This window comes from Panthera leo, chromosome B4 (assembly GCF_018350215.1).
Source record: "Panthera leo isolate Ple1 chromosome B4, P.leo_Ple1_pat1.1, whole genome shotgun sequence".
Taxonomy (NCBI): Eukaryota; Metazoa; Chordata; class Mammalia; order Carnivora; family Felidae; genus Panthera; species Panthera leo.
Genome location: NC_056685.1, coordinates 126639199 through 126665188, shown reverse-complemented (window position 1 = coordinate 126665188; position 25990 = coordinate 126639199). Strand labels below are relative to the sequence as shown.

The 25990-nt window shown below is 41.2% G+C and overlaps 1 protein-coding gene across 5 annotated transcripts in view; it reads left to right on the top strand.

Annotated features, from left to right (window-relative positions):
- The first annotated feature begins 1672 nt into the window (after positions 1 to 1672).
- Positions 1673 to 25990, top strand: part of PRDM4 (PR/SET domain 4) — a 57474-nt gene continuing 33156 nt past the window's right edge. For 2 of the 5 annotated variants that reach the window (XR_006205082.1, XR_006205083.1), the window contains exons 1-11: positions 1787 to 1922; positions 2124 to 2390; positions 4520 to 4653; positions 7388 to 7573; positions 9645 to 10439; positions 14352 to 14501; positions 15429 to 15547; positions 16542 to 16627; positions 17240 to 17367; positions 18299 to 18613; positions 20072 to 20240. Coding sequence is in view for 3 of the 5 variants with exons in the window: in XM_042947624.1 (XP_042803558.1) it covers positions 2380 to 2390; positions 4520 to 4653; positions 7388 to 7573; positions 9645 to 10439; positions 14352 to 14501; positions 15429 to 15547; positions 16542 to 16627; positions 17240 to 17367; positions 18299 to 18613; positions 20072 to 20240 (2093 nt within the window). In the remaining 2 variants the exon portion in view is untranslated. Of the gene's footprint in view, positions 1750 to 1785; positions 1923 to 2123; positions 2391 to 4519; positions 4654 to 7387; positions 7574 to 9644; positions 10440 to 14351; positions 14502 to 15428; positions 15548 to 16541; positions 16628 to 17239; positions 17368 to 18298; positions 18614 to 19785; positions 19840 to 20071; positions 20241 to 25990 lie in introns of those variants that run through there. The other 3 variants (XM_042947625.1, XM_042947624.1, XM_042947622.1) reach the window with 3 other exon arrangements.

Below are 25990 nucleotides of genomic sequence, written 5' to 3'. Positions count from 1 at the left end.
TTATCTTCTTTGGTAAAGTGGCTATTCAAATGTTTTGCCCACCTAAAAAATTTGGGTTGCTTGCCTTCTTATTATTGAGTTTAAAGGGCTCTTTATATATTCCAGATAAGAGTCGCTTGTCAGATATTTGTTTTGCAAATAGTTTATACACATTTCTGGTGTGACTTTTTATTTTGTTAATTGCATCTTTTCAAGACAAAAAGCTTTAATTTTGATGAAGTTCAATTTGTCAATTTTTTAGTGGTTCTTGATTTTGGTGTCTTATCAAAGTTACAAAGATTTTCTTGTATATTTTCTTCCGTAACTATTATAGTTTTAGTTATATGTGATCATGTATTATATGTAATCATGACTTTTTACATGAATTTTACATCTCTGAAATTAATAAAACTGTTCAAGGGGGGCTTGGGTGGCTCAGTCGGTTAAGCGTCCTAGTCTCAATTTTGGCTCAGGTCATGATCTCCTGGTTTGTGAATTTGAGCCCTGCATTGGGCGTCACACTGTCAGTGAGGAGCTGCTTGGGATTCTCTCTCTCCCTCTTTCTCTGCCCCTCCCTCCCTCAAAAATAAATAAATTAAAAAAAAAAATAGGCATGGAAAACCAGAGTGAAATTATTCAGCCTTTTATAAGACACATCATCATTCTCTAGGTCCCAGGTTTGAAGTGGCATTTTACGGAATACTGTGTCTCATACACTTGTGATATGATAACTTTCCTGATTTAGGCTTCTATTTGTTGTTACCAAGAGAGCAAAACCAGTATGACCTGTCAATGTTAAGTGCTTAGTTTCCTCATTTGGAATGTGTTTTCTTTTTATGAGAAGGTAAAGGAAACATTATATTGAGTTGAGACCACTCCCACCTCTCATCCAAAACATTGTGCATGCCTTTGCCCTTTACCTGGGATTATATTTTCAAAACCCACCAGTCTCCACTAGACTACAAGCTGTTCAAGGTTAAGACCTAGGTCTTATTTTGTATTACTATGTTTGAGATGAAACATTCAGTAAATGTTTCCTGAATGAAAGGAGGAATTCCTGGGTCTCTGCTGCTCTGCTGGTGTGGAAGCTACCAGGCTGCTTGTTTGTAGTTCTAATGTCAGTGCTCATGAACTTGGCTTTAGAGAAAAACTGTCCCGCCTCAGTATTCCCGGAGCTTAGCACAATGCTTGGGATGCAGGAGAGAAGAAGGGCAAAGAGACAAGGGAAAGAAAATTTGTACAAAATCCCACACACCCCTATTTATGACTTGAAGCAGGAAAACTGGGCAACCTTCAGGTGTAACATAAGGTGAAAACTGTTCAGGATAGAGTCCCAATTCCTCCTGGGCAACAGCGCCAACATCTTTGGGCTAAGTCCCTTACTTCGAATCTTTTGGGCTTGCGTGGACCCACGCTTCCCTAGCAGGAGAACGCTACGAACACTGAAACCGAGTCTGAGGATTTAGGGGACTCAGAACCCGCTCAAAACATGCTCTGCAGCGCTGGATGCCTAGCAACTGTGGGTCGATAGCTCGGCGCTCGACGCAATCCAGCAGGCCTGAGACGCGACGCTCCCTCCGGAGCCTCTCCGGGCCCCGCACCCCTCGGGCCTGGGTCCTCTCAGTGCGCACGCGCGGAAGGGGCTCGGCTGGGGGAGGGGCGCCGGGACGCAGTCGCCGCTAGCGGGCCACGGCCGGGAGGGGCGCACGCACGAGGGGCGGAGCGGCAGGCGCCCCGAGTGGCTGAGGAGCCGGAAACGCGCCTCGGAGGGTGCGGCCCTGAGGAGTCGGCGGGCTGGGCCGGGCCGGGCCGGGCGGGAAACGTTAGGCCAGCGGCCCCCGGGGCGCGGGGGTCGAGCGGGCGGGGAGGGCCCGAGGCAAGCTCTGCCCGGATGAGGAACAAAGCGGTGGGGCAGGCGCGCGCGCCCCCCGCGCGGCCGGCAGGTGGGCTGCGCGCGGGCCCGGCCGGGGCTGGGCGAGGGCGGCTGGGCCTGCGGGCCTCACGCCGGCGGGCGGGCGAGTCAGTCGGCCGCCCCTGGGAGGCGGTGTCCGAAGCGCCCGGGCGCGCCGGTGGCGAGGGGACGGGGACTGCATCCACTCCGTTTTGGTGACCGCCCTTGTCCTCTCCTCCCTCCCACCCCCCAGGTTGGGCAGCCCCCCTCCCGAAGCTTCTGGAGGAAAAGCCCCGGGTGTCCCCCGGCATGCCCCATCTCGCGGCGGGGTGCGCGGCCGCCGGCCCTCGGGAGAAGTTGGGCGGCCCCGGGCGGCCGCGGGGCCGAGGGGCCGCGTTTGTGCAGCGGTTGTAAGCAAGATGCGGTAGCACGTGACCCTGGAACGCAAACCCTGATGCCGGTTCCCCGCCGCGCCTGTGTTCTTTTCTCTGACACTTGGCCCCAAGCAGATGCATCACAGGTGAGTGATGGGCCCTGTGCTGGTGACATCTTTGGGAAGCGTTTGGCAAATCAGAGTTCAGAGTGCCTTTCTTTGGTTTTGGTGCCGCGAGGGAGGTTACAGGTGCGATTTGCAAATGGATTTATGTCCCAAAGGAGACCAGAAATCCAGAAACCAGAGTTGGGTTGAATCCAGCCTCATGCAACCAAATTTACTCCAAATGCGAATCGTTCTAGATAGCCACACGTTGATTTTTGGCTCATTCACACCTTTTCCCTGTGCCTTTGAGTTATTTGAGCGTTTAATATCTTGATCTGGATTCCAGAGTGTATTTTTAGCTTAACACCATGCTTCACCTTGAATTTTGCTGGTTACCCTGTGGCTCAGATGGTAATGTGGGGGAATTAAGTTCTTAGTGTTGCAGGTTTCATGCAAATATTTCAGGTACTTTATACCATGGCAGTACAGATCGGTGCCAGATAGAGTTACATTTGGCTGTTGTTTTGGGACCCTTTCATAGGCTGTATGTTTAGGATGAGGAAGACAAATTCACTGAAGTTGCTGAACCTGTCCATGCCTTTTGCAAAGTGGGTGAGTTTCAGTTAGCTTTTTATATGTCATTCTAAGAAAAAGTTGCAAGATTAGCAACTGGCAAATGGTTTATTCTGTAAGTCAGTTAGAAACACACACATACAAACTGCAGAAGTGTGAAGGAAAGGATTTTACCAGGAATGAGTAGGGAAGAAGAGAGAGCTTGGGATCTTGATTTTTAGCTCTTCTTCCAAGCTTGCTTCCTAGAAACCCGTATGAGAAAGGTAGGTAGAATAGAATTGCCCTTTAGAATGAGAGTCTTCGGATCTTATTGTAAATTCCCTTCATCTGCTTGCTTTCCCTGGGATATTTGTTACCTTTGGTTTATGGCTGCTGAGGTCATCACATTTCAGTGACTCACGACAAAGCAGAAATCTGCTGAGCCTCACGCTAAACTCTGGTTTGAACTGGTTTGAGAAGAAGGCCTAGGAGTCAACCCAGAAACACCATTTTGATTTTTATCTGGAGATTAGGTACACAGATTAAATTCAGGAATTTTTAGACTGAGATTTGAAGCTATAGACTTTTAGCTTACTTAAAAAAAATATCGTAGCCATTTGTTATAGGTTATTACTGCTCTGGTGGTTGTAGAGTTTTAATTACATTTATAGCTGTAAGAAATTACAGGAAAAGTCCATTTTAAACAAACTCACCTAGAAACTTTCAGCATTACAGGTAGCTGCTGTTTCTTTAGGCTATAGGATTTTTTTTTGCATTCTTTTATAGCATAATTAAATACTTGTACTGTTATTAATGTGTTGTCCTTGATGCACCTCATTTATCCTATGCTTCTAGTTGCCTTTCTAGTAAGGATGAAGATGCATTGCTTCATCCAGATCACATATTTCAATTTTTTTTTTTTTTTTTTTTTTTTAACATTTATTATTGAGAGACAGAGACAGAGCATGAGCAAGGGAGGGACACAGAGAGGAAGAGACCCGGAATCTGAGGCAGGCTCCAGGCTCTGAGCTGTGAGCACAGAGCCTGATGCGGGGCTCGAGCTCTCAAACCACGAGATCATGACCTGAGCCGAAGTCGGACGCTTAACCGACTGAGCCACCCAGGTGCCCCTCATTATTAATAATTTAATTCAGACCCAGTATCACTATAACTCCTGTAAAAAGAATTAGTAAAAATTCTTTTAAGTGAATTAAACCAAACCATCTGCAAAAGTCTGGTTTGAAGTAATAGGCCATTTGGAGAAAATACTGTGAAAGAAAAAGCTTGGGTATTTGAAAAAACAAAAACAAACTCTTATTGCCATGTGCTCTAAGGATTGTGCTTTGCTTCGGGTAGTGTGCGTAGGGTTTGAAACAAAGCACACCTGAGTTACATCATATTTTTGCTTTGTGATGTTGACTGAGTTAACGTCTCTGAATCCCAGGGTTTTTATGATTAGAAAGAATATGACATTCGCTGTCTGAGAGCTGTGAGCATAAAAATGAATTAGTAGTTGGTCCGCTCTCATTTCCCTATCCTGATTGCCTCAGGTTGTGCAGTACCTTAAAAGGGAATCACTGAGGTAAGATTTCGCCTCACTCGTGTGTGCTCTTTCCTAGGATGAATGAAATGAACCTGAGCCCAGTGGGGATGGAGCAGCTGACTTCATCCTCTGTGAGCAATGCCTTGCCAGGCTCAGGGAGTCACCTAGGGTTGGCTGCCTCACCCACTCACAACGCCATCCCTGCCCCAGGTGAGTGGGAAGGGAGAGCGACTGGATTGGAACACTTAATTGTATTATCAGTTCTAAATGGAGCCTGCAGGGGGTCAAAGCCCCTTTACGAGTGTGAAGGGGAAGCCAGGCAGGTGTGAACAGCAGTTCCACGAGTGGCAGCGTAATGGAAGGAATGTTTTTGTGGAGTCCTGGAGTTCTAGTGGACAGGAGTGGCAGCTTTTTCTGATTAGTCCTCTTGTGGGGTGGGTGGCCTGTTACCTACAGCTGTAATTTGCTTGGCATTTTGTCTAGGATTACCCATTCATCTGGTTCACTCCCTTGGCGCTCTGTCCCTGGGTTAATAGAAGAGAATGAAAGTTACCCTATTCAGCATTCTCAGTAAATAGGAGGAATTGAGCTTTATTTTCTATTACATCCAAAACCAGGAACAACCGCAAATGCATGAGGCTGAGAATTATAAGAGGAGATGCCAGAGATGGAGCTCCCAGGTAGGGCTCCCCGGGAGCCTCAGTATCCAGAGAGGAGTTGTACAGAAAAAGCTCCCATTTTCTCTATCGCTGTACATTTAAAACCTTTTTATCTGCTTTATTTTCTTTTTTCTACTGAAATAGAAAAGAGATAAGCTGTTCATTGTTACAGTGGTAAGCTAGTGGTCGTTAAAGATTTGTGACATCGTAATGGACTTTCTTTATCGAAATAAGAATTAATGTTTACGGTATTTTTTTCTCTAAAATTTATTTAATGTTTTTAAAATTTATTTTAGAAACAATGCAAGTGGGGAAGGGGCAGAGAGAGAGAGGAAGACACGGAATCAGAAGCAGGTTTCAGGCTCTGAGCTATTAGCACAGAGCCTGACATGGGGCTCGAACTCACAAACCGTGAGATCATGACCTGAGCTGAAGATGGATGCTTAATCGATTGAGCCACCCAGGCACCCCTAAGGATATTTTAAATCTATAAGTTGTTTAAATAGTTCTCTGTAGGGAATTACCTGCTTAATTACTACTGTGCAGCAGTTAAATAAATTTCATCTGAACTAGGGTCTCCACATTCCTTTCAGTGTCCACAAAAGAAATTAAACAATTTATTAGTGAGTTCATTTGATTATCTCTTAGGCATTCCTTTTAGTGAACACTCTCATTAAGGAGGAAAAGCCTATTAAAAAATATTGCCATGGGCAAACATAAATCACTGCTCAAGTTGGTCAGTATTCATTCTTATACTTAGGTACAGTAAGAGTCGTTTCCACACCTTGCAGATATAATCCAAGATAGATACAATCTAAAGTTTGAATTTTTTTTTTTTTTAAATTTTTTTTTTTTTTCAACGTTTTTTATTTATTTTTGGGACAGAGAGAGACAGAGCATGAACGGGGGAGGGGCAGAGAGAGAGGGAGACACAGAATCGGAAGCAGGCTCCAGGCTCTGAGCCGTCAGCCCAGAGCCCGACGCGGGGCTCGAACTCGCGGACCGCGAGATCGTGACCTGGCTGAAGTCGGACGCTTAACCGACTGCGCCACCCAGGCGCCCCTAAAGTTTGAATTTTTTTAATCATGAAATACAGCATATGTACAAAAGACTGTATATTTGTACAGTTTTGCACTTCCAAGTAGAAGCATATCTAAGAAATTTTATTTAAAGTTTTTTTTAAGTCTTTATTTTGAAAGAGAGAGAGCACGTATGCACGCACAAGTGGGGGAGGGACAGAGAGAGAGAGAGAGAGTGAGAGAGAGAATGCCAAGCAGGCTCCATGCTGTCAGTGCAGAGCCTGATGTGGGGCTCGATCTCACAACCTGTGAGATCATGACCTGAGCCAAAATTAAGAGTTGGATGCTTAACTGACTGAGCCACCCAGGCACCCCTCTAAGAATTTCCTTTTTAATTTTTTTAATGTGTAGTTATATTTGAGAGAGAGAGAGAGACATAATGTGAGCAGGCAAGGGGTAGAGAGGGAGACACAGAATCCGAAGTAGTTTCCAGGCTCTTAGCTATCAGCACAGAGCCTGACTTGGGGCTCGAACTCATGAACTGTGAGATCGTGACCTGAGCCTAGTCAGACGCTTAACGAACTGAGCCACCCAGGCGCCCCGGCTAAGAATTTTTAAACAGTAAAACATTCTCACCATATAAAATGGTAAATATAAATAATGAGGTTAAAAAAAATCTGTAGGGGTGCCTGGGTGGCTCAGTTGGTTAAGTGTCCGGCTTCAGCTCAGGTCATGATTTCACACTCCGTGAGTTTGAGCCCCGTGTTGGGCTCTGTGCTGACAGCTCAGAGCCTGGAGCCTGCTTTGGATTCTGTGTCTCCCTCTCTCGCTGCCCCTCCCCTGCTCATGCTCTGTCTCTCTCTCAAAAATAAATAAAAACATTAAAAAAAAATTAAAAATCTGTAATATCATTACTCAAAGACTACTCCTGTGAGCTTTGGTATTTTTTCCCATTTTTATCTCTGTATGATTTGTTCTTTTAAATTTTATTTAAACTAGGTTTTTAATTGTAATTAAATGTTTTAGTACTTGAAAGCAATACAGACAACTGGAGGATCAACTTGGCCATTTTAAAACTAACTTGAGAACTAACTTTAGGGCCTGTTTGTGGATATTTGCACAACACTTCCTGTCTGGGGATATAAAGGGCTTTTAGGTGAGATTTTTCCCCATTTGCAGAAACTTTCTTGAGTTTAGCTAGTGATTATTGAGAGAATTTTTAAGTACTTAACTTTCTTTTAATTGAGAAAAAAAACTTTTTTGTAGGCCTGCCAGTGGCAATTCCAAACCTGGGTCCCTCCCTGAGCTCTCTGCCTTCTGCTTTGTCTCTGATGCTCCCAATGGGTATTGGGGATCGAGGGGTGATGTGTGGGTTACCCGAAAGAAACTACACCCTACCTCCACCACCTTACCCCCACCTGGAGAGCAGTTACTTCAGAACCATTCTACCTGGTAAGTATTATAGTTATTTGGGAAATTTGAAGAAAGAATAGAGCCTCCTATTAACTTCACTTCTTGAAGACTTGAATAACCCTGTTTTCTGTTTGTCAGTATTAGATATTAATCTCTAGGTGGGGAAAAAAAATCTTTACATGTTTTTGTACTTTTCCTTTTAGCATATACAGATCACACATTATTAATATAGCAGTTTGACTAAGCATAATTTCTTTTTTTTTTTTAAATTTTTTTCTTAACGTTTATTTATTTTTTGAGACAGAGAAAGAGTATGAATGGGGGAGGGGCAGAGAGAGAGGGAGACACAGAATCTGAAACAGGCTCCAGGCTCCGAGCTGTTGGCACAGAGCCCGACGCGGGGCTCGAATCCATGAGCTGCAAGATCATGACCTGAGCCGGAGTTGGACGCTTAGCCAACTGAGCCACCCAGGCGCCCCAGACTAAGCATGATTTCTTAATGACAGATGAACAGTTTTTTTCCTTTCTCCTCCAGTGTTTCCTTGATTTAATTTTTATAATTTTGCAGTTGTAATTCCTGTCAACCACACGTCCTGCTAGTGTCACTATTTATTATAAATTAAGGTTTATTGGTTTTAAGTTTATTGACTTCTTATTCTCAGTGTATGTTTCAGAAAATTTAGCAAATGGGGAGAAGAACCACCAATAGTCCTATCATCCATCTTCTTGGTGTACTTTCTTCCTGTCTTTTATTTTGGTGTATAGATTTTTACTGTGTTTCATAACTAAGACTGTACTTTCTATATGGTTGTGTGTCCTTTTTTCCACTTAATATTTTCCTGTGTTTTTACATAGTTATTTTTCCTAACTTCTGCATGGTTTTTGTAATTATTCTTTTTAATGTTGCATTACAATCTACTGAATGGATATTCCATCGTTTGTTTATTATATCAATCTTTATTGTTGGACATTTTGGTTTTTTCCAGGTTCTTATTACTATTATAGGAAAGTCTTTGTGTATAATATTTATGAAATGCATTTAGTGAAGATTACCATTAAGTGGAATTTCTTGTGCAAGAGCCTATGAAAGTGTTTTTGGGGTTCATATGCTCTTGCACATGAGTATATGTATTAAGTATGTATGTACTTGTATATATTTAATTTTATATATATATCTAAAACTATATGTATACTTTTATATATTAAGATATATATACTTTCCAAAGAGGTTTTAGTAATTTACATTCCCACTGGCAGTGCAGCAAGTACCATTTGACCACATCCTTATAAGCATGAGTGTTTAAATGTTTCTTTCGGTTTTAATAAAGCAGATACAATTGTGACTTATTTTGAATAGACCATAATGTGTTATGATAGTTTAATAACTTAAAACTTAGTTGTATTTAATTAAATTTTATTAAATTAATTAACATTTTCATGTGGAAGATCTGCTTTTAAATCCTTTTACCTTTTAACTATAATAGAGGAAATTTCAGTATCTTAGGTTTCAGGAATTCCAACTATATACATATTAAAGGCGTCATTTAAATGTTCAATTTCCAGTGACTTCAAAGGAACATAGTTAATTTTTTTTTACGATTTCTGAGTTTCACAGGGAAAACTGAATTATGGTATATGAATGTTGCTATTTATAAGGTATATATCAGTTAAACCAAATAGGTAGGAGATTATTTTATGGCCTATTTATGTTGCCATTTTTAAAGTTTTTTTTTTTTTTTTTTTAAGTTTTTTTTTATTTTGAGAGCCAGAGCAAGCATGAGTTGGGGAGGGGCAGAGAGAAAGAGGGAGACAGAGAGAATCCCAAGCAGGCCCTGCTCTTCAGTGTAGAGCCCCAACACAGGGCTGAAACTCATGAACCATGAGATCATGACCTGAGCTGAAATCAGGAGTCAGATGCTTAACCAACTAAGCCATTCAGGCACTCCTATGTTGCTATTTTTATAAAGCATATATGTTAATTAAACCAAAGAAGTAGATAAGAGATTAATTTAGTTATATTTTTAAGGAAAGTAGCTTCTAAGATTTGGAATTCCTTATATTTAACAATGTACTAAAAAGTCTCTAAAATCTCATCTTCTTCTTTTTTCAGGCATTTTATCTTATTTAGCTGACAGACCACCACCTCAATATATCCACCCTAACTCTATAAATGTTGATGGTAATACAGCATTATCTATCGCCAATAACGCTTCAGCTCTAGATCCCTATCAGTCCAATGGAAATGTTGGATTAGAACCAGGCATTGTTTCAATAGACTCTCGCTCTGTGAACACACATGGTGCCCAAAGTCTTCATCCCAGTGATGGCCATGAGGTGGCCTTGGACACAACAATCACTATGGAGAACGTCTCTAGGGTTACCAGCCCAATCTCTACAGATGGAATGGCAGAAGAGCTTACAATGGACGGAGTTGCAGGCGAGCATGCCCAAATCCCAAATGGCTCCAGAAGTCATGAACCTCTGTCTGTAGATTCTGTGAGCAACAACCTTGCAGCAGACACTGTAGGACATGGTGGTGTGATACCCATTCATGGGAATGGTCTGGAGCTCCCTGTGGTCATGGAGACAGACCACATTGCAAGTCGGGTCAACGGGATGTCTGACAGTGCCCTCAGTGACTCCATCCACACCGTGGCCATGAGCACCAACTCTGTAAGCGTGGCACTCTCTACCTCACACAACCTCGCCTCCTTAGAATCTGTTTCCCTCCATGAAGTTGGCCTAAGCCTAGAACCTGTGGCTGTCTCCTCCATCACCCAGGAGGTTGCTATGGGGACAGGTCATGTAGATGTATCTTCAGACAGTCTTTCTTTTGTACCACCTTCACTGCAAATGGAAGACTCCAATTCAAACAAGGAAAATATGGCAACCTTGTTTACAATTTGTGAGTGTGCTTAGCCTTTTTCTTATGGAAATATTGGTAGAAAGGGCTATCATCTCTAACAGATTTAATCACAAAGTCAGGTGTTGATTAAGGGAGTATAGAAAGTAATAGACTTTGGAATTTTTCTTTGTGCATTGTCCGTTATGTTAATGGCTTTTTCTTAAGTAAGTCAGATGACATACAGACATTTTGTTGGTTCTTAACAGTATCCTGAAGTAATGAAACCATAGTCATTTCCTTCTGTATTTTACAGATACTCTCAGCCCAGTAATCAAGATCTATCCCTGTGTTTCAAAAATAGAGTTAATTATAGAACTGTAGTGAGGTGTTCTCTGAGGTATTCTGTGTGTCAGGTTGTGTGCTTTTTCAACATAAGATTTATTAGATCACATGTACTTCTTTATCCGTATGGAAATAGTAGGTAGATACAAATGCAAGTTTTATTTTTGCTCAGATTGCGTATAAATTACTGTAGTTGGGCATGTAAAAGTTCTTTTTATGGGTCAAGAATAACAAAAAGCAATAGAAAAACTGTTGGTTTGTTGATGTCATTACATGCGTCATTCATGCAGGAAACATGTTGAATGCTTAGTATATGCCGGCCTCTGTGCCAGACACGGGGTAGAAAGCAGTCTGCAGCAGAGGACAGCTGACTTTAACGAGCTTATAATCTGATGGGAAGCGTGGGCAAGTAAAGGGGCTGTTGAGATATGGTATGATAAATGGGAAGGTGGGGTTAAGTGCCAGGTCTGAAGGAGCCTGAGGTGGGCATCTAACAACGCCATGGAAGCAATAGGGAAGACTTATCAGGGGACACTGTGTATGTGTTAGCACAGACTCAAAGGACATCAAAGGTGTTGGCAGCAGAGGATCAGGAAGAACAGCATCCCAGACAGGAGTTGCCACCCATAAGTGCCTAGAACTAAGAGAATGTCACATGGTTCAGAATTGCTGAAGCATAAAATGTGGGTGATGAGAAAGAAGTAGGAGCCAGAACACAAAGGGTTTTCTAAGACCAGTCAAAGATCTGAAGGAGTGAGGTTTGGGATGGGGTTCTGCTGCAAGGTGAGGGCTAGTTTGTTAGAGGCAAGTAGTAGGTAAAGGAGATGATGCCATAATTTAAGTGAAAGGTGATTTTCTAACCTAAAATAGAAGGAATGATGGTGAGAAAAAGTGGGGTATATTTACAGAAGTTGGGAGAGAAGGGTTAAGGAGATACCCCTGGTTTCTGGCAGGAGACTAGGGGGTAGTGGTACCACTCCTTAGGATAATGAATGGTGGAGGAGGACTGTTGTTTTTTATTGTAGTTTTCTATTTTTTGTTTGTTTTTTTGAGGAGTGATAGTGAGTCTGGTTTCAGACCTGTTGATTTTAGTGTCTATAAGATACCCAGTAGAGGTGTTTAGTGAGAATATTAATCTGGAACACAGAGATCTGTCTGCAGATATTTAGGGATCCTCAGCATTAGGACGTTAATCACAGCCATGGAAGTGGAGTGAAATTAGCTCCTAGTGCGAGTATGGCATATAAGAGGGTTAGGGATTTTAAGATGCGATGGCAGAGGAAGAGCTTCCGAAGTAGATTGAACAGGAGGGTCAGAAAAGTAGGACAGAGCTTCTGGTGCCTCAGAAGCCAAGCAGTGAGGAGGACTTTTATGTTAACCTTTTAAAGTCTGAAATTTATAATTTTGAAATAATTTAAGAATGTAGGCTCATTAACTTAGCAGAAGTTAAGAGGTGGCCTAAATAAGCCTATTGATCCTTTTTTATATGGGTATGCAGAACCTCTTGCTCCTATGTGTTTTTTTTTTTTAATTCACATGTACATTTTAAATTGTACAATTTAGTGGCGTTTAGTATATTGACAAGGTTGTGGAACCAGCACCACTATCTTATTCCAAAACAATTTTATCACCCCAGATACCCCACTAGCAGTCACTCATCATTCCTTCCCTTCTAACCCCTCCTCCCCTCCTCCTTTCCCTGCCATCATTCTCAGGCATCCATTAATCTTTCTATAGATTCACCTATTCTGGACACTTCATATAGTGGTAGCATACAACCTGTGGCTTTCCTTGTCTTGCTTCTTTCCCTTAGCATAATGTCCTGGCTCGTCCATGTAGCATGGATCAGTACCCCATTCCTCTTTATGGTTGAGTACTACTCCATTGTGTGGTGATAACCACATTTTGTTTATCTACCTTTCATTCTCGAACATTTAGTTTCTACTTTTGACTATTAAGAATAATGCTGCTATGAATATTCATATGCAAGTTTTTGTATGAACATGTTTTTAAGTCTCTTAGATACATGTTTAAGAGTAGAATTGCTTTGGGATGCCTGGGTGGCTCAGTCAGTTAAGCGTCCGACTTTGGCTCAGGTCATGATCTCATGGCTTGTGAGTTCGAGCCCCTCATCAGGCTCTGTGCTGACAGCTCAGAGCCTGGAGCCTCTTCAGATTCTGTGTCTTTCTCTCTCTCTGCCCCCGCCCCCCCCCCCCCCAACACTCTGTCTCTCTCTGTCTCTCAAAAATAAATAAACATTAAAAAAAAAAAAAAAAGTAGAATTGCTTTATGTTTAACTTTCTGAGAAATTGCCAGACTGTTTTCTGAAGTAGTTGCACCATTTTCAGTTCTCAACATCCGTGTATGAGTGTTCTAATTTCTCCACATCTTTTAAACACTTTCTGTTGTAGCCATCTTAGTGGCTGTGAGGTGGCATGTCATTGTGGATTAGATTTGCATTTCCCCAGTGACAACAATGTTGAACCTCTGTCCTTATTTGCCATTTGTGTATTTTCGGAGAAACCTTTAAGCATTTTTCTGGTATGAAATCTGAATCTCATTTGGAGATTTAACATGGATTCTTCAGTGCAATGGAGAATCAGTTCTCACCAACTGTAGGGGATCTTTAATATTCAAGGAATTTTTAGTCAAGTAGTAGTTGAAGTAAGATATTATCTCTGCTTTGCGTAAATATGAAAACTTTGATATTTTATGTCATATAAGTGGAAATGTGTAATGATTGCTTAGGAGAAAGACACTTTGATGGCTGTGGTTCTAAGGTTTATGTATTCCAACTATTTGTGGACGAATTCGGAAAATTTGAACATAATCATTGACTAAAAGGGGTCATGTATGCTCTTCCTTAACAGAAATAAAAAAGCAGAAGATTTACAGAGAATGACACTGTTGTAAAAGTGAAGTTACAGTAAGCATAGAGATCAGTATATAAAGGCAGCACCCTTTCTGACAATGCAAAAAGAAAGACAGTATGAACAGTAAGAAATTAAGAATTTTAAGCAAACATGTCTGCAAGAAGCTGATTCTACCTATCGTCCCAAAGAGCATTTTTTGCCCCCCGCCTTTTTTTAAAAAGAATCTGTTATCAAAACCTGGTCGACCAATTTGTTGATAGTGAAAGAAAAGTGAACAGTGGTGCCGCTGTCTCTGACTCTGTTGACCTGTATTGTCCTCTCCGTTTTGGCCTTGCGTGACAGCATTTCAACTCACTGTCCTCATATAGTTGGGTAGAGTTGGAATCTTGGGACTTTAGATATATGTAAAGGTATCTACCTAATGTAAGGAATAATGTAATTCATTTTTTAAATAATCTAGTGTAATCTACTTTTACTAGTGTAAAAAGTAATCTACTTTTCAATCAGTCTCTTATGGACTGACTAGTAAAATTGTCCTGTGGGATTAAAAAAAAAAATTCAGATCCTGTCAGAGAGAGATCTAAGACTGGGATATGTATTTTAGTGTAAGAAAGTGATTGTTTGATCAGAATATTTTTATTAGAACTTTGCTTCTTATTGGTTATGTTTTAGTAATAGCATTTAAATTAAAAAGCAGGTGGCAATTTAGGCTGCTTGAACTAACCCCGTTTGTATCTCTCAAATTTCCCATCCATAGGGTGCACGCTCTGTGACCGAGCCTATCCCTCAGACTGCCCTGATCACGGACCAGTGACTTTTGTTCCTGACACTCCAATAGAGAGCAGGGCGAGGCTTTCTCTCCCAAAGCAGCTTGTTCTTCGCCAGTCAGTTGTGGGAGCAGAAGTTGGTAAGAACCTTGGAACTCTCAAAGCCCATCAGTTCTCTTCTTTCTCTGTTAGTGTAGAGTTGTAAAAGTGGATAGGTATAATTTCATCATTATTTGGTTGATCAAAAGTTAATTTATGGCTTAAGCATTCTCTTAGGAACATTTGTGTAGTAATAGCAATAAATCAAGTTGAAACTTTATTGAGAAAATTCCCCTTTCTTAGAATCAAAATTGAATAAAGGAGAAACTCTTGGCCTGAGTCTGAAGACTTTGATTCTTGGCTGTATCATCCTCTAACAATTATGACAAAACATTCCTCGAAACTTAAGTTTCTTCTCTAAGACATGGAAAATTCACCACTGATAACTTTTTGTCACAAAAAAAAGATCAAGTGTTTTTAAATTTCCTAATACTCCTTAGGAGAAAGGACTGCCAGAGTTTGGTTACCCATATTTGAATTTAAAATGGTTTCTAAATTACTGTGCCTTTTCTTTGAAAATACCGAACTAGGTTCATTATTTTTCAGCTGTAGTTTGGGTATGAGTCAGTTGAAAGCATTAAAAAGCTTAGATAATATAGAGCAGTGCTATAAGCACAGATGATTTCATAAGTTTGACTTACAGTAATTGGTCTATGTTTTTATCATCAAGTAATGTTCTCTAGTCATTTGGGAAGGACTTGTTTTGGTTCCTTGTGTATAAAACTGGGTTTAGGAATTTCTGATAGTGGTTCTTACTCTGCACATTTCTTCTGAGTTTCCTTTAATCTGTTGATTACATTTTCCATATTTATAGGATAGAACCCATAAAACTTAGCTACCTCACAGGAGTGCTGGAGTATCAGTTCTTAGGTTCACTGAGGATATACGTGAGCTAAGCTACTCTCTCTTGTATATCCTATTAGGTGTTTAAATCATTGACTGGGTAGTTGGTGTCTTTCCCCTGCTAGGTGTATGGACTGGAGAAACCATTCCTGTGCGGACTTGCTTTGGGCCTCTCATTGGCCAGCAGAGTCACTCCATGGAAGTAGCAGAATGGACAGACAAGGCGGTTAACCATATATGGAAGGTTAGCGTTCATGAAGTTCTTCTGTGACTTTTGGATGTTTTTATTACAGTGATGTAGTTAAAAGTGTAAAAGCAGTAGAAGTGACGTGGTAAAAGTCGAAATTGGGCAAGACTCATACGGTGCCATTCACCTGTCAGTCATTTGTTTAATATTATGTCCTTTTTGTTCTTTATAGCCAAATTATAATATTTAGCAAAATACCAGCTATTGAATTTAGAAAGTAAACTGTTTTTAGTCTTTCTTTTGTTAGATAATCCAGTAATTCTTCATTCTAATTACTTGTGGCAGCAGAGGCCATGGACTTTGTTTATATGATGAAAGTCTTGTTTTGTAATCAACGAAAACATTTCTCAGATAGCTTGAGAAACAGTTCTGGGATTGGAAGCTGAGACCATTTCTCTAGTTTTCTAATGGGAGGGGCTGGAAATGCAGGGTTTTGACATAAATAGCTATTCCTGTAACATGTTTGTAGAGATTCACTTGTAGTCAATAGATTGGGAATGATGCCTGCAGAATTGGAGTGAGAGGAAGGTTGGTCTTGTGATCAGTGGAAAGGTATGGTGTTGCTGGCACTGGGGACTTGAATTTTGGTTTCCAGAAAGAACACAGAAGAACGCTAGGTCCAGTGGAAAAAGAATGAGAAGAGATGGTTCTCTGACCTTTTTGTCCATTCAGTGATCCACCTCCACCATATGGTAGGTGATGAAGACAAGTAGACTGTTTTGTGTTTTCCAGTCAAGCCAAAATGTGAATAATCAAGAGCAAGGTCATTCTATACCTTGAGCACTGTCAGTCTCTGATGGTATTTATGACGTTGCTGGAAATGGGGGACTGGTGGAATGACAAATGTGTGAGAAGGCAACCATGGATTTCCACACTGACTATGAAAGCTGAGATCTACTGCAGAGTAAATGCGATTGTTGCTAGCCTAAGTTTAATAGTGCTTTGTATTGTGTTAGTTCATTTGATATGTATGTTTACCTTCTGTTGACAGATATACCACAACGGTGTCCTAGAATTCTGCATCATTACAACTGATGAAAATGAATGTAATTGGATGATGTTTGTGCGCAAAGCCAGGTAAGAGTAGTCTGGATGAAGAAATAGTTACGATTTGAATGTTTTTCAGTAGGAAGCTTTGCATAAAATAGGGAAGAGTCAGGGTCCAGATTATACTGCTATCTGAACATATGTTAAGGCCTAAGGCTTTTTACCTTCTTTCCTCCAGTAGTTGCTGATTAATGGCAACTGTAAGTCAAAACACAAGAAACTATCCTTTTTTAAACTAGTTTATTTAAACAATAAGGAATGATACAGTTATCATTGAATTTGCAAGTGGGTACCTTCTCTTTATTTCCACTATTAATCAGCCCTCAGGCTGTTGTAGTTCTTGTTCAGTTCTCTATCTCTGTGTCTTTGTCATATGCTCTTAATACTTCATTTTATTAACTTTTCTTCTGGTGAAAGACTCTCTAGTGTTTCTGACTATAAAGGGCAATCAGCTGATGTACACAAGTATGAATTTTGTTTCTATATGAGTCCCTCCTAATCACTAGGGTAGGGAATTGGAAAAATAACCTAAAGAAAATAGTTATGTCTAAGTATTCATGTAGAGTTTTGTTCTAGGGATATGATGTGTTTAGCATATATTTCAAAATTGATATGCTTGATCTATTAAATGTGATAACTTAGGAACCGGGAAGAACAGAATTTGGTGGCTTATCCCCATGATGGAAAAATCTATTTCTGCACTTCACAAGATATCCCTCCTGAAAATGAACTGCTTTTTTATTACAGCCGGGATTATGCTCAGCAGATTGGTAAGTTACGATAAGATTTATTTCTCCTGAATCTAGCATGGTAAAAACACCAAGGACCAGAAGTAGTTTTGGTAATGGTTACATGTTAGGTGAACCAAATTACATACGTTCATATATATAAAAGTAGGATATTACCCTATGTTAGAAGTGTTAAAATCTGTGAGGTTCTTCATAAACTGAATGTTACTGATTAAGCAGTATTCATATGAAAGGAACTTTTGTGTTAGGATTTTGATTTGGGGTATTGGAAGTTCCTGAGGCTGCTTTTTGAGCCAGTACCATTGTAATTTAAATTCATAAAAAACAGACAATCTCCTTTAATGGATTTAATCTTCATAGTCTTTTCCTTTGCCCTGTGTCATGACGACAAGTTTAAAAGTTTTTACTACCAAAAAAATTTTTTTTAATGTTTGTTTATTTTTGAGAGAGACAGTGCGATTGGGGGAGAGGACAAGAGAGAGGGAGACACAGAATCTGAAGGCTCTAGGCTCTGAGCTGTCAGGACAGAGCACGACATGGGGCTTGAACTCAACGAGCTGCGAGATCATGACCGGAGACACAGAATCTGAAGGCTCCAGGCTCTGAGCTGTCAGCACAGAGCACGACATGGGGCTTGAACTCACGAGCTGCGAGATCATGACCTGAGCCGAAGTCAGATGCTTAACACACTGAGCCACCCAGACGCCCCACTAAAAAAATTTTTTTGCCTGGGAAAGATGTATTATAATCCAGTGTTACCAAGTGCTTCCTTTGTGTCTGGCATGCTCTGTGAGATGCTGGGAGTATTGAACAAGACATTTTAGTTTTACAGGTAATGGGCAAGGTGGAAATTTTGGTAGAACGGAGAATGCAAGCAACATTATTAATACCCAGAACGAGTTTTAAAATTTAACTACGAGAAGACATTGAATAATTTTTTTTTTTTTTGAAGGTGTTCCTGAACACCCAGATGTGCACCTCTGTAACTGTGGCAAGGAGTGCAATTCCTATACAGAGTTCAAAGCTCACCTTACCAGCCACATCCATAACCATCTTCATAGCCAGGGCCACAGCAGCAGCCATGGACCAAGCCACAGCAAAGAGAGGAAGTGGAAGTGCTCCATGTGCCCCCAGGCTTTTATCTCTCCTTCCAAACTTCACGTCCACTTTATGGGTCACATGGGTATGAAGCCCCACAAGTGTGATTTCTGTAGCAAGGCTTTTAGTGATCCCAGCAACCTGCGGACCCACCTCAAGATACATACAGGTACGTTATATTGGACCATCAAAATGGAATTTCACGACAATTAGAAATTGCAGTAGTAAAGAAATTGCAACAAGATAGTCTTGCGGGTATAGAATTGAGATATTAGAGAATGAATCCAGCTGGCTCTCAGCAGGACTTCATTGGGTGATAAATCTGGGTGGAATAATTGTGCTTCCGCAGAGAGTGTTGCCTCCAGTTATTACAGTGTTCCCCATTCCAGGTCCCCCCCTCCCCACCCCATAGTGTGAAGGTGACTGGGAAAATGTACTGAATTAGAAAGGTGATCCATGTTTGGACTTTTTTTTAAGTTTATTTATTTTTGAGAGAGAAGGAGCATACCCGTGCACAAGCAGGGAAGGACAGAGAGAGAGGGGGAGACCCAGAATCCAAAGCAGGCTGCAGGCTCCAAGCTGTTAGCACAGAGCTCAGCACAGGGCTCAAACTCACCAACTATGAGATCATGAGCTTCCAATGGAGCTGCTTTTTAATAATAGGCATGAAAAGAAAGATGTCTTCACTGGCTCCCACCATGCAGCTCATCCTTCTTCTAAGCCGAAGTCACTTAACCGACTGAGTCACCCCGGTGCCCCTGCGTTTGGACGTTACAGCAAAGGGAATTCTAAGGAAACACTCTGAGCCTTCATGAGAGCTCACTCCTAGACACCAGCCAGAACCAGTTTCTCTCCTGTGAATAGTGCTCAGTAAACACTGCCAAGTTCTATTTTCTGAGGTTCCGTTTTCTAAATTCCATGTAAACCAACCCCTTTGTTTTAACACTTTTTAAAATACATCCTACAAAATATCTGATGAAGTTTTAGTTTTCTTGTCTGAGTCATTGGTTTTCCAAATCTTTGAAAGTAAAATTCTTTCTTGTCCTTTGCATTAAGACTGAGTAGTCATAACAGAGACTGTATGGCCCACAAAGCTTAAGATACAGACTAGACTTTAGAAAAAGTTTGCTATCCCCTGACTTAGAGTAATCTTATTTCTGCATTCTTAGTATTTTATTTCATCCCTGGTTTATGAGGTCATATGTTTAAAAAATGGAAAACTATAAATTTAGGTTGTAAAAGTATATTTGTTGACAGTGCTAGAATTTATGAGGTTTTTTAAACATAGTTGAGTTAGGTTGGTCTCTAGGCTTATAAGTAGTTTTTTTTTTTTTTTTTCAGATTTTATATCCTGTGTCAGCTATAAACAGTAAAAAATTATTTATATACATCCAGGTAAGTGGTCCTAGAAGGAGGTCAGATTTATTAGCTTCCCTGGCTTTAGTCACAGAATATAAGTTCATATTCTCTGACTGGTTCTTGGTAGATAGCCCTAGAAAGTGATGTTCCAGTTACCAGTCAGTTCTTTCATTTCTGCCTCTGCCACATGCCCATACATGTGCCTGGTCTTCTTGGGAGTGCTAATGATTGTGTTAGTCACAGTGTGGCAATTTGGGTTCATGTGCAGGTCAGAAGAACTACAGATGTACTTTGTGTGACAAGTCTTTCACCCAAAAGGCTCACCTTGAGTCCCACATGGTTATCCACACGGGCGAGAAGAATCTCAAGTGTGATTACTGCGACAAGTTGTTCATGCGGAGGCAGGACCTCAAGCAACACGTACTCATCCACACACAGTAAGTCCTCCAACAGCCAACACGCCCCTGGGGTGGTGAACTCGAGTGCTCGCTCGCACTGACCCGTTGTGTGCCTCCTGGCTTGGCACCCTGGTAGCCACTGCTTGTGTCCGCACAGCCAAGCAAAGGTTGGAAACCTAAGTTTTTGGTTTTATCCTGGAAGGTTTTACTTGTTTGCTTTATTTTTCTTATTTTTCACTTCTCTGTATTTGCTTTTTTCCAACACATAGTGTGATTTGGTTTAACAAATATTTAAGTATCTCCTTGATGTCCAGCATTATGCCAACTGGTGAATACACAGAGATAAAAGACACAGACCTTGTCTTTAAAGAGCTCGAAGTCCGGTAAGAGAAGCAGAACAGTACAGCACTACCATACCATGCTGCAGTCAGAGTAAGCATCAGATCCTGAGAGGCTGTGGAAGAGGGTCACCGACCCGGCCAGGGTGTCTGGGAGAGCCTCCTGGTAGTCTGAGCTAAGTAGTAAAGAAGATTAAGTTAGAATTATTTAGGGAGGCAGAGAAGGATAAAGGATGGGAATAGTATTCTAGACAGAGGAAAGGCATATTTAGAAATACATGTATGAGAAGGACTGTGGAATGCAAGTGGTTCTTTACAGTTAGAGCACAGTGTGCGTGTGAGAATAATGGAGAGAGAGGCGGCAGTAAAGTCAGGAGCCTTTTATCCAACTAGGAAAATTAAATTTCATCCTGGAGGTAATGGGGAGCCACTGAAGGATTTTACCTCCCCATGTCGCAGGCACCGTTCTGTGCCATGTGTGTGTTTTAATTATGGTAAAAACACATAAAATTTACTGTCTTAACTACTTTTAAGTGTACGGTTCAGTAATGTTAAGTGTATTCACACTCTTATACAAGTGTTGAAGGACTTTGAGGAAAAATGTCAAGGTGAGATATTCCATTTTATAAAGGATTGAAGGAGAAGGTGAAATATTAGGAGACTCATTAAGAATTTATTGCATGAGGGGCACCTTGGTGGCTCAGTTGGTTAAGCATCGAACCTCGGCTCAGGTCATGATCTCATGGTTCATGGGTTCAAGCCCCATGTCTGGCTCTGTGCTGACAGCACAGAGCCTGGAGCCTGCTTCAGATTCTGTGTGTGTCTCCCCAGCCACCCCCCTCACTGCCCCTCCACTCCTTATGTGCGCACGCACGCGCCGTCTCTCTCTCTCTCAAAAATAAATAAACATTAAAAAAAAAAAATTTATTGCATGAGAGGCACCTGGGTGGCTCAGTTGGTTAATCGTCCAAGTCTTGGTTTTAGTTCAGGTCATGATCTCACAGTTGTGAGATTGAGCCCCGTATCAGGCTCTGTGCTGATAGCATGGAGCCTGCTTGGGATTCTCTCTCTCCCTCTGCCCCTCCCTTGCTCCTACTCACTTGCTCTCTCAAAATAAATAAACTTAAAAATTTTTTTTAAAAAATTACGTGAATCCAAGTGTAATTAAATGTCTGGGCTTTGTTAGTTACAGTATTGGTAAAGAGAAGAGAACAGATTTTGTGGTCCTGAGCTTTTAGTAAGTGTCAGAAGAAGGAGAAAATATTAGCTTATATTATGGGAGGTACTATTTAGAAAGTTATGTTCAATGGAAACTTGATATTCTGATAAGGCTTAGTAAAGATATTAGCTCTTTTGTCTGATTCCTAATCAAATGCAGCCTGAGACACTAAAACAAGGAGTCTAGGCCTACATTTATAATGCTCAAAATGACTTTTTAAAACAAAGTCTTCATGAAATAGTTTCATTATTAGTGTGAATTTTGGAAATTAGACACACTAATTATCAAATACTGTATAGAATATACATACTAGCACTGAAAGAGATCTCTGGCGTCATTTAATCCAGCTGCTTATGTTAGTCAGCTTGAGCTGCCATAACAAAATACCTTCTGGAGACTGGAAACCCAAGATCAGGGTGCCAGTATGGTTGGGTTCTGATGAGAGCCTTTTTCCTAGCTTGCAGATAGCTGACTTCCTGCTCTGTCCTCACACTGGGGAGAGAGCAAGCGAGCTCTGGTCTGTTTGCCTTTTCATGTGACACTTATCCATCATGGGGGTCCCATCCTCGTGACCTCATCTAAATCTAATTACCTCTCATAAGCCTCATCTCCAAATACCATAACATTGTGGTTTATGTCTATAACATGAATTTCTTGGGGGGTGGGGCACACAGACACTCAACCTGTAACACTGTTCATAATAATCACTTAGAAAATGTGAAAACCAGTTGGTGCCAGGACCCTACCTCCAGGGATTCTAATTTAGTTGGTTAGGGGGAGAGCCCTGGACTTTATTTTTTAAAAGCTCCCCAAGTGACGCTGATGTCCAGCCAGGGTTGAGAGCTACTGAGTTCATCCAAATGCTCCCCTTGTTTCCACAGTGTTTCTGACAAGTGGTTAAATACTTTTTTCTTGAATACCATACAACTGATAATACTTTGAGGGAAAGTTTTGCTTGAATCAACTTATGTCAGCCTCCATTCATGCTACATCTGTCTTCTGGAATGATACCCGTAAATTTAATATGTCTTTTAATTCACAGACTTTCATACTTGGGATTGCTGTCATGTTCCCTTTAAGCCCTCTTTTCATCAGCCTTCATGCCTCTAATTTCTGCAACTTTCCCTCATCACCTGGTTTCAAATTTGGTACCCAGAAATGAACATTAATAAAGTGGACTTATTTTCTTCATTGACCTTGACCTTCTCTTCTTTCACATGATGCCTCAATTTGCACTGCTTTTTCTGTAGCCATTTCACAGCATAATGCAATATGTAAAGTATTTTTTTAATGTTTGTTTATAATTTTTTTTAAACATTTATTTTTTCAGAGACAGAGTGTGAGTGGGGAAGGGGCAGAAAGAGAGGGAGTCACAGATTCCAAAGCAGACTGCAGGTTCTGAGCTGTCAGCACAGCTCCTTTCCTAGGGAGGTCATTGGTAAAATTTTCAGATGTTTGTATTTTTACCTTTAGACATTTCAAAATGGATATAGTACTATTAGAATGCATTTTATCTTCTTAGAAAAAAACCCGGCTACAGCCCTAAAGCCAAATGCAGGAGGAGTTCCCTCCCACAGTGTGAGGAGAGTGTGAGGCACATAGCAAGAGACTGACTTTGCCTGTCCTTTCAGAAAGAGGAACTTGAGAACAGGAGCAGGGACACTTACTCCCTAGGCCATCTTCTTAGTCCCATTGGTTTTTGGATATCAGCTTTAAGATTTATATCTCCAACCTTCTGTATCTAACCAGTCAGCATCTCTGAATTTTGGATGTCTACCAAAGCAACTCAAAGCTGGTGTGTTCAAAACTCAGCTCTTAATACTACCTCCACAAACTTGATTTTCCCCCAGTGATCACCAGCTCGGTACATGGTACCACCACTCATCCTAGTGGCTCAAGTCAGACACCTTGGAGCCATCTTGAACTCAGTCTTCCATTCTTCATTCAGCTTTACCCAGTCCAGACCACCAGGCTCTTTTGTATGGACCATTTCAGTAGTCTTCCAGCCACCCTTTCTCCTCCTGTTCTCTCCTCATGCATTCCCTAACACAGTTACCCAGGCACACACACACATAAAAACTGTATTCTGTCATAGCAGCCAGAGTGATCCATTTATTTAGCTTATTTTTATTTTTTTTAAGTTTATTTATTTTGAGAGAGAGAAAGTGTGAGTTGGGGCGGCGGCGGGAGGGTAGAGAATATCCCAAGCAGACTCCTCGTTGCCAGCACAGAGCCTGATGCGGGTTTCAAACCCACAAAGTTGGTTTGAAGTTGGATGCTTAACTGACTGAGCCCCCCCCAGGCGCCCTTGGAATGATCCATTTAAAACACAAGTCAGACTGTTAACGTTCTTTGCTCATAATTCTCCGTCATTCCCATCATACTTGGGTTAGAAGGTTTTTACCATAGTCTGGAAGTCCCTTCATGGTGTGGTAGTGCCGTGTCTCCCACTTCATCTTTATTACTTTTCTCCTCATATTCTGCAGTAGCCACATTGCCTTCCCTTTGAAGATACTTCAGCATACTGAACACACTTCAGTCTCGGGGCCTTTGCACTGAACTGTTTGTGCCTAGACATCCCCCCACCCTAGATATCTCCCTGTCTTTCTGTCTCATTTCAGGTTTTGCTCAAAAATGTTGTCATCTCAGAATAGCCTTTCTTGACTATCTTATCTAAAATAGAACTCCATTGCTCTTACCTGGTTTCATTTTTTCATAGTACTTTTTACTGTTTGGTATCATGTTTCTTATTTTTGTTTATGGTATAACTCCTCTATTAGAACATAAACTCCTTGAGGGGTGCCTGGCTCAGTCAGTTAAGTGTTAGACTTCAGCTCAGGTCATGAGCTCATGGTTCGTGAATTTGAGCCCCACATTGGGCTCTCTGCTGTCAGCATAGAGCCTGCTTTGGGTCCTCTGTCCCCCTGTCTCTCTGCCCGTCCTCCACTAGTTCTCTCTGTCTCTCAAAATAAATAAATAAACTTCAAAAAGTTTTAAAGAAAAGAAAAAAAAGAACATAAACTCCTTGAAGGCAGGGACTTCGTTTTCCGTATCCTGTAGCTACACAGAATCCCTCTGTGCCCTCTCCTGCTGGGAGAAGGTGGTAGAAATGCTAACGGGCTCAGGCTTCAGAACTTCTCACTGCACCCTACCTTTTCGAGGATCTTAACCTTCTTTTATCTGTTTTGTATACTGAGCCTTGTTAAGCTTTGTTCAACTAGAGTTAAAAAATTCCAGGTTTTCATGATCTCTGTTTTTTCTCTCTCAAATGTCTAAGCCAGGATTACTCAAACCTTGATACAACTGACAGTTTGAGCTGGGTAATTTTTGTTGTATGGGATACAATTAACACCATAGTGAGATCCCATTATGTATTGGCCAGGTGGCACAAATGTTCAAATTTGAATCTTCCAGCTGTTGAGAATGTGGGGCAACAGGAGCTCTCAAGTGGCTGCTGATGGACATGTATATTCGTACTACCACGTTGGAGGGGCGCCAGGCTGGCTCTGTCGGTAGAGCATGCAACTCTTGCTCTGCCACAGCAAGAGTTGTAAGTTCAAGCCCCATGTTGGGTGTAGAGATTATTTAAAAATAAATTATTACTGTTTTTTTTTCTTTTTTTGAGGGAGAGCTTGTGAGAGTTTGCGCACACACACTTGAACAGGGAATAGGCAGGGGGGGAGACGGAGAACCTTAAATAGGCTCCTCTCCCAGTGCCTAGTGCGATGTGGGGCTTGATCTCATGAGCATCATGAGATCATGATCTGAGCTGAAATGAGGAGTTGGATGCTTAACTAACTGAGCCATCCAGATGCCCCTAAAAATAAAATCTTAAAAAAAAAAAACCAAAAAAACAACCCACCACAGTGGAGAAGAGTATAGCATTATTCAGTAAAGCTAAGGATGTGCATATCCTTTCATCTGACTCTAGCGCCCTGAGTACATGCCCTAGAGAAACTCGTGCATATGCAGAACAACATGCGAGTATAAAAATATTCTTAGTACTGTTGCCTGTGATAATAATTGGAAAGCACCCAAACATCCATAAACAGTAGACAAATCCAGTACCACAGAGAAGTTGTGGTATATTTGTAAGTAGCGCACAGCAGTGGAAAGGAGCAAAGTACTCGTTCTCACAGCAGCTTGAATGCATTTCATAAACATGAAACACAAAGGAGATACATACAGGTAGGCAGAATCCATCTCTGCTGTTTATACAAATGTTTTATGAC